The sequence below is a fragment of the Octopus bimaculoides genome, chromosome 25 (genome assembly GCF_001194135.2).
Source record: "Octopus bimaculoides isolate UCB-OBI-ISO-001 chromosome 25, ASM119413v2, whole genome shotgun sequence".
In the NCBI taxonomy this organism is placed as follows: domain Eukaryota; kingdom Metazoa; phylum Mollusca; class Cephalopoda; order Octopoda; family Octopodidae; genus Octopus; species Octopus bimaculoides.
Window position 1 is genome coordinate 20,284,210 of NC_069005.1, and position 8,914 is coordinate 20,293,123.

At 34.3% G+C, this 8,914-nt stretch overlaps 1 protein-coding gene across 1 annotated transcript in view; it reads left to right on the forward strand.

The window, feature by feature from the left end:
• Window positions 1–8,914, forward strand: part of LOC106872884 (RNA-binding protein cabeza) — a 25,580-nt gene that overhangs the window by 12,407 nt on the left and 4,259 nt on the right. Inside the window, exons 8-15 of the mRNA XM_052976835.1 lie at window positions 1,603–1,640; window positions 3,232–3,261; window positions 3,776–3,882; window positions 4,145–4,274; window positions 5,123–5,200; window positions 6,456–6,494; window positions 7,367–7,469; window positions 8,160–8,263. Of these exons, the coding sequence (XP_052832795.1) occupies window positions 1,603–1,640; window positions 3,232–3,261; window positions 3,776–3,882; window positions 4,145–4,274; window positions 5,123–5,200; window positions 6,456–6,494; window positions 7,367–7,469; window positions 8,160–8,263 (629 nt within the window). The remainder of the gene's footprint in view (window positions 1–1,602; window positions 1,641–3,231; window positions 3,262–3,775; window positions 3,883–4,144; window positions 4,275–5,122; window positions 5,201–6,455; window positions 6,495–7,366; window positions 7,470–8,159; window positions 8,264–8,914) is intronic.

The window sequence follows — 8,914 nt, forward strand, 5'->3', positions numbered from 1 at the left end:
AAATAGCTGTTTTCACCCTCATTTTTTTCTCTTGTAATTGTGGCCGCCTTGTATAATAATGTTTGTTTTGATGATGAAAAATAATGCAAACTTTCTTTTTTTTTAAAGTATGGTTTTTGTATAAATTGAAAATTGGGAGTATGTGTACTCTACTAAATTCTTTAGATTTTGGTAGAATACATATAAAGGGTACTTTACGGGCATATTTATATAGTTTCCAAGGTTTACCATTCCTGAATCGTCTTAAAAAAAAAAAAGATTGTATGCAAATAGCTGTTTTCACCCTCATTTTTTTCTCTTGTAATTGTGGCCGCCTTGTATAATAATGTTTGTTTTGATGATGAAAAATAATGCAAACTTTCTTTTTTTTTAAAGTCATCTATTTCTGACAGGTCACATTGAAGGTCAGTTTCGAGACACTAATGTGTTGCAAAATAAATCAAAGTATAAAGACCAATATAATGCTTAAAAATCCTTATTTACTGAAGTGCTGCTCTAAAAGCAAACAAAAGTTACAGGAAAAATACAGTAATTTTTCTTTAACTTTTGAGCAAATGTTTTAACCTGTAAGAAAGCAAGTGAAACAAAACCCACTCCATGCTGACCCCCTAAAATATCAGCTTAATGCTTTCCCTGCCCTGTTCCTTCTCTTGTGGTTTTGGTGTTCAACAGTGTCTGCATACATTACAGAAAAACCTATCTTGGTATATAGTTAGGCCATGCTGGTACACAAATAGAAGTCTTTCTTGTATATATATATATATATATATATATATATAAATATATATGAATGAGTTTTTAAAAAAAAATTTTTTTCTTCAAAACATTTTTAAATCTCTGAAAACGTTTTTTCTTTTTCAATCATCCATTTTGATAAGTAAAGTTGTATTTAAGTCAAAAAAAAAAAGGTAAAACAACAAAACAAATTAGTACCAATCAACCAACCAGAAAGTTGTTGTCCCAACTGCTGTCTCTATGGTGTGTCTCTAATGCAAAACATTAGCTTGTGTTGCTTATGACGTGTCTCAGCTACTACAGCATGACTTTGTAATGAGTAGCCCGTTGAATCCATCTACACCAAGAGGTTTCTGGTATATTGTTATATATACATATATGTATGTATATATATATTCTTTCCTCAGGTGGTTTGCTTATTAGCCAACGAAAGATATATTAAAAGGTGAATTTAAAAGTTCTAGATGAATATATATATACATGTCTATATGTATATGTTTTGGTGTTTTTAATTGTTTTTTTTTTTTCGTGGTTAAAATGGTTTGAAAAATTTAAATGTGCCCCTATTTAGTGTAAACTAAATCAGATGACTGTAAAAGGGTTAACAGCTATGAAATTGTTCATGAATATTTTTTTTTTTTTTTGAAATGGTGTTTGCCCACATGGGGTTTTAAAAAAAAAGAATTAAAAAAAAAAACAATTTACAGTTTTGCAACAACTGCCTTAGCGTGTCTTAGAAATGTCCTGCATTTGAGCTGCTTGGAAATGGTGAAAAATGACCGGGTGAAGAGAAATCTTGGCCTTGTCAGTAGAGCATTCCATCTGTAGGATGGACTGTTATTACTGAACTTTCCTAATGTATTTCAGCGGTGGCAGAGGAGGCTTCAACAAAAGTTATGGTGGTGGTAAGTGACTGGTTAAGGCTGTTACAGCCTCCTCTTTTCTTATCCTCGGTATTTAACACACACTCAACTTTCACACTTGTTCACATACACATACATTCAGACAAGTTAACAAGCAAACACCCCACTGAGAAATTGCATAACGTCTTTGATTTCACAACAATCCATGACATTCAGAATTCTTCAAACTGTTAATGGTATTGTGTGTATATATGTATTTGATTATTTGGGCATTTAACTATGACGATAAAATACATAGACAACATGTACACTCATGGTTGTTTTGAAAATTAGATCAGTCTTTTGTAACTAATTACAATGAAAGCCAGAATGTTTGTAAGGTAATTTACATATGGTGAATTTGAATCTGGTCATTCTTACTATCAATGATGTACACTGTTGAGCCATTTTGGTATGTTTAGCATACGGCTGTGTTTAAAACAGACACAAAAAAATGGAATGTGCATATCGGTAAACCTCTACAACTGGTGTTCATTTGGTATATTACAAACAAAATGGTCTGTAAAAATGTGAAAATGTCAAAATTTGGTGAAAACATTGTGTGTATTTGATGGTTAAAATAAGGTGAGTGGTATTAGGAAAAAAGGCTGTTGAAATGACATTGGTATTGTGTACAAGAATGTACTTACTACCTAATCACTTGATGTACAATGTTCCAAAGGTGCACACACACACAAAAAGGGTTTTGAGACAGTTGGTTGAATGGACAACAGTTAGTGATTATTTTTCTTCCACTCTACACCATTGATTTTGTTTTTTATTTTAATTTACTTCCCTGATGTAATTTTTTTTTTTTTTTTAATATTGCCATCTTCCATTTAGGATTTATCAAGGTCTTTATATTGGTCCTATGATTACTAGTGATGTTTCGCTGCTAGCCAACTATATTTAAAATTCATTGAGATATATAAATCAGCACACACATGTATATGTATAGAGAGGCATGCTAATTAGTAATATTGAAATGCTGTTTCATTGGTTCTCTGTTGAAAACTTAGTAGGTTTTCTATTTAAAAAAAAAAAAAAAATTTTTTTAATTCAAGGGGTAAAAATATATGGTGATTGCAAATATTTTAAATATTTCTATCCAGTTCCACGATATTAATCTACATAATTATATTCCTAAATCTTGGTTGCTGAGTAAAAATATCCAAGTGTTTTATTGACTTTCCAGTACAACTGTGTATGTTGAGTTGAAATCAAAGCTGCATATTGATGGGAAATCTAAACAGTTTTAAAGCAGTGGATCCTAGTACTTTACCCTTTAATGCTTGGTCATTATCACTATTAGCTTCTAATGTGATGAGATCCTTGAAATGTTGGTTTTAATGTACAGTCATCTTAGTACCTGAACATATTTGATATATGTTAACTTAGTGGTTGTTAGTCTTTTACTCCATCCCTTCTTTCTCTGATATTCTCGTGTCTAATTTCAATAAACTTTTGTTTCATGGGGGAAAAGAATTGTTTTATTGGCCTCTATTTTTTGTTTGTTTGTTTTTTGTGGCAATTTGTTCTCTTTTGTTTTAATTTTCTAAAGTTTCGTTCTTTTCTTTAATTTTTCTTCATGCAGGCGGAGGTGGCAGTGGCAGTGGTTATGGAGGTAAGTTTTTGTAGCTTTTTTAAATAATTACATTTACATGATTAAGTATTTATATGACTGATTGTTTAGGTATTATTAACCCTTTAGCATTTTAACTGTGGTGTGTATCTGGCCCAAATTATCTACCTGTTGTACATTCAAAAGTATTTGGATCATTGTTACTAAGAAATTGGGCTGTTTAATGAAATGTAGCCTTAAGTTAATTCGCAATGTAATGGGATACCTATAGTTGATTTTTAACAATATTGGTGGTATGTGTAAGAAGTTGACTTCACAATAATAGTCTTTGGTTTGATCTCTTTGTGGTACTTCGAGCAAGGGCCTTTCTATAGCTAAGAACTGACCAATACTTAGTGATGTGTGAAAATGGAGTCTGCAGAACCTGTGCTTGCATACAGAAACACACACGCACACGTATCACTATTGTTTACAATGCCAACTGTCTGCAGAATTTATGAAATTTTAAATGTATTGCTCCATAAAATATTTAATTTCTAATGTAATTTCATTGTAGATGGACCAATTATGGAAATGCCTGACACAGTGTTCGTGTGTGGACTAAATGAAGAAGTCACTGAAGATGCTCTAATTGAACATTTTGGAAGCATTGGTGTCATTAAGGTAAATTGAAGTGTTGATTTATTTTGTGTAAGGAAGATAGAGGAACCCTTTTGTCTAAGTCAATCAGTGTTGTGGTTCTGTAATTAGAAAAATTGTTCTCAGTAATGACAAGACACTGAAGAAAGATGTTAATGAGTTTGGTTAGAAGATTATTAATCACTTCTACATAGTTTGTTGGGTTTTTTTTCCTTCTTTTTCTAAAATTTAATGAAATTCGAGTTGCGCAATGTTTGTAAATTATTTTTGTGAATTCTTTTTTAAGACTGATAAGAAAACAAGCAAACCAAAGGTGTGGATCTACAAAGACAAGGCGACTGGTCGCGGAAAAGGCGAGGCTACTGTGACATATGATGACCCTGAAAGCGCAAAGGCAGCTATCAACTGGTTTAATGGTAAGTTGAGTATTTCACTATACTGTATGTGAAGTCTCTGGAACATTAGAATTATTATAAAGTTTTAAATGTGTGAAAGAAGTCACACTTTAGTGAATGATTGAAGTTGAAAATATTTTAAAGATTTAATGTCTAGGCATTGGTCATACTGGAGTTAACCTCATTTAGATGTCCTGGTCTATTTGGTGGATTCTGAATATTGACATGTGGAAAGTAAAGGGTTTTTGATTATTTGAAAGCAAATGGGAGAAAGTACTTAGGATATTAACAAAGAGATGTAATGCTCTCATTAATCAATAGGACATCACCCAGTGATGTGGTTTAGAAAGACTTTTGTTAAAATATCAATCTAATTTCTGTATACACTATTGCATTTACACCACATAGTTAGAGAAATGATACTTTTGCAAAAAATCACCACCAACATGATTGATATTTGTGAAATTTGAAGGCATGTTTAAACTAGAACTGTTTGCCTTCTATGTGTCATTATTGAGGTGACACTTATTTAAATGGCTTTATTCCCTAATGATGGTGTGTGATAGTTATCTCTTTTCCAGAATTTGTTTTCAAATTCCAGGAATAGTAAGTACTGAAATGTCTAGATTTCATAAAATCAATAACATCCTTTGGAAATGAATTTTGTTGCTGTTAAGATGACTTAAGTGTTCAGGCCTAAATTTAGCTGTTGATGGGACTTTCAAGTCGTTTTAAAAATTCATAAATTGGACTTTGTGTCTGTCTGTAGAAATCAATATTCTAAGAATATTATTTAAGTTGTCTCCAATTGTTAAAGATAAGTGTTTTTTATGTGTTTGTCTAACCTGTTTTCTCACTAAATTTTTCAGAAAAAGATTTCCAGGGCAGAATAATTAAGGTTGAAATGGCCCAGAGAAAAGCTTGGTCTAGTGGCCGTGAAGGAAGAGGTTTGTTTTGTTTTTCTGTTCTCTGTTTTAGTAATGACAGAATGTTATCAAATGTGTATGGGGGAGATAAAAATGGCTTGATTTCAAGTTGCGTGTACCCTTGTCTTTATTAGTGATGGTTCTAAATTAGTATCCCTGACATATGAGCAATGTCGATTGTTTTCTGTCGTCCATAGTAACTATGTCTGACAACAAGGAAATATTACCTTTTTTGGACACCAACAAGGGTTGATGACAGGTATCTGGTTGTAGAAAAATTGCTTCAAAAAATTTCGTCTGATCTATGGAAATGTGGACATGAACTGTTTGATCTTCAAAATTGAAGTTCCAATTGTCCCACTTGATTAATACATTAAGAATTAATTTTAACTGTTTCTTTGGAACTTTGCTTTAAGAAATCCTTATTTAAAGGAAATATATTTGTCTAATTTACTGTTTGTGAATTTAGTAATATCAGTTTTTGGAAGACATAGGTACATAGTAACTTGAAGATTTCTGTGATTATTTGATCTTTATGTATAATCTTCTGAGTTTTTCTGTCCTTGCTAGAAATAGCAACTGAATACCTTCAAGTCATTTTACTATCTTACATAATGAATGACCATGTTGAGCAATATAATCTTGTGTACCTGTTAAATACTAGATGGTCATTTCTAGAACACCTCAATAGTGTCCAGAAAAACTGAACCAACAATGCAGCTACAAATGTCATACTTCCATTCTAAGACTGCTGTATAGTCTTTTCTACTTTAGGCACAAGGTCCGAAATTTGGGGGGAGGGGACCAGTCAATTACATTGACCCCAGTACGCAACTGGTACTTAATTTGTCAACCCCGAAAGGATGTAAAGTCAAGTCGACCTCAGCGGAACTTGAACTCAACGTAAAGACAGACTAAATACCGCTAAGCATTTTGCCTGGCGTGCTAACATTTCTACCAGCTTACCGCTGTATGGTGTTTGTACTTAGTCATAGTGGCATAACGTTTTAAGTGTGTTTTTAATATTTTACCTGTGTTTGCTGTTGGTAACAAAGATTCACAGCAAATATTTTTTAATATACTTGCTGGTGACATGTAAAAGACATCCAGCACTCTATGGAGTGACTGGCATCCAGCTGCAGAAAGCAAGCCAAAATAGACTGGAGCCTGGTGCAGCTCTCTGGCTTACCAGTTTCAGTCAAACTGGTACACCTAAGTTGTCTAATTCTGACATTTCTCATGAATATGTCTGATAATGTTCTTTGTATTTTTTAAGGTGGCAGAGGTGGAGGCCGTGGTGGCGGTGGTGGCAGAGGTAAGTTTGTTTCATTTTCTCTATCACTTTGTAATGTAGTAGCAGATTTGTTCCACTTAATTCTTCTTAGTTGATAGCTTTATTCATAGACTTGTTACATCTCTACTGATCACATCAAATTTGGGACACTATTCCTGCAGAATTCTATTTGTATAATTTAGTATGTTAATAAGAATGCAGTTTTTTTTTTATTTTGTAATTTTGTCAGCCCCATTCCAGCAACTGGGGTACCACCTTCAAGGGATAGTGCTTATTGTGTTGGTCTCAAACTGCTATGATACAAGGAAGTAAACAAACCAGCACCCATTGTCATTGTATATTTGCCCATATATGAAAGGCTTCCATATAGTTTCTGTCCATCAAATTCATTCACAAACCATGGTTGGCTTCAAGCTATAGTAGACACCAAACCCAATGTGCTGTACAGTGTGACTGAACCCAAAACTGCACCGTGGTTGAGCAAACTTAACACAGCCATGTCTGTGCTAATGGTTAATAACAACTTTGTGGTAACTGTGGTACAACACACTGATCAGGTTGGTGTGGAAGGTTAACCTTTTAGCATTCAGGTTACTTTGTCAAGTTAATATTTATTTGTTCACGTTGTTTCAAGATATTGATGATGTGATTGATTAATTTTAGGACATTGTAGAGTAGGTGTGGAGGTCAGATCTGGTTGGTTTCTACATAAACTAGTAGACTATTGAGCCTGATGGCTGGTTTAAATGCTAATGGGTCAATGGTGGATCAGTTTCCATTGAAGATGGAGTAGTCAACAATGGAAATAAATCATTATTGCACTTGTCTTTATTAATTTCTTCTTGATGTAGGCAAGTCTTGTATTTACTGTGATATTTTCATTGACTTTGTAGGTGGCTTTGGTGGCGGCGGCGGCGGTGGTGGTGGTATGGGAGGTGACCGAGGAGGTGGCGGTGGCGGCGGAGGACGCCAAGGAGATTGGACTTGTCCTAATCCGTAAGTTACCATTTCATTGGTGAAATCTTGTTTTTCTTTTGTTTTGACTTGATGCCGTAAATACAATTAGTTAATTTCTAAGGCAGATTTGCCATTTACCTGTATATCAATACACAGTATTCATAACAGTAAGAATTAAGACACATTTTGACCTGTGTTTAATCGTTTCATTTTATTCAAATTTTTAATAAGTGGTAACAACTTGGAGTAAGAAACATTTTGTTCTTGCTATTTTACCCTCTCCCTTCTCTTTCTCCCTCAAACTGATTCTACCAAGTATACCTCCCCTTATGCTAGCTGTAATGCCTAATCCTAAATCCCCCCTGTCATGTTAATTGTATGATTTAGGAGTGTCAACTGAGACTGATTGCATTGCTTGATTTCCCGAGTTGGATCCTGCATATCATGTTCTCTTTTCTGGGGGTCTGGTTAGTGTGGCAGCTCATGTTGATTGGCTAATGTAGATGAGGAAGTATGTCATGGAGATGGGAACTGACAGGGACCCTGCTCAGGGGTTTGCCTGGAACAGCCTGAGCAAAAAATAGGTGCAGTGGTGCATACCCTCATACTTGACTCCACTTTCAAGCATGTATTTGTTCCTGGTATTAAAGCAACATTGATTCTATACTAACAACCCTTGTACATACCAATGCATGTCTTCTGTATTTTCTTCTGTTCTTGTTCATCCAGAGCCTGTGGTAATAACAACTTTGGCTGGAGAAATGCTTGCAACTTGTGTAATGCTCCCAAGGAAGGAATGGGCTCTGGCCCTGGTGGTCCTCCTGGTGGACCTGGTAAGTTAATACAAATTCTACAGTGTGTGTGAAATAGAAAGAATGAAGGTAGACTAGCATTAGTAAAGTTTCTATGTATCTGTTTTATTGTGTGTGAAACAGTGGCCCAGTGGTTAGATGTTTGCATTTATGATTGCATGTTGTGGTTTTGATTCCTGGATTGGATGAGTTCATTCAACTGTAAATGACTAAAGCCTCAAATAGAATGGTGGGTATGTTGGGATCAGGTCACGTGTTATGGAGAACTGGTAACCAGCTCTGATTCCTCCAACAGATGTTGATGATAGATGGGCATATGGTGTGGGCTACTAGCCCCAAGATTCCAGCAGTGACCTGAATAATAATAATAGTAATAACATCGAAAAATACCCATGCTTGAAATTTCCCCAAGACACCTGCTGACGGCTGGAGGGTATATCAGCCAAAACATGTTAACAACAAACAAGATGAGGACATATCTGTCAAATGTAAATAATGTAAGATGTTTGTAAGAGATCGTTTTTTCATTCTATTTTGTGTGTGTGTATTAATAACTTGTATTAAGTGTGCAGTATTTTTTGTCAACAAAAATTTTATACCGAGAAGGTAAATATTTTAAGACATCTCAAGTATTTTATTGTGATATCTTGCTGTTATCAGTAAGTTTTGGAT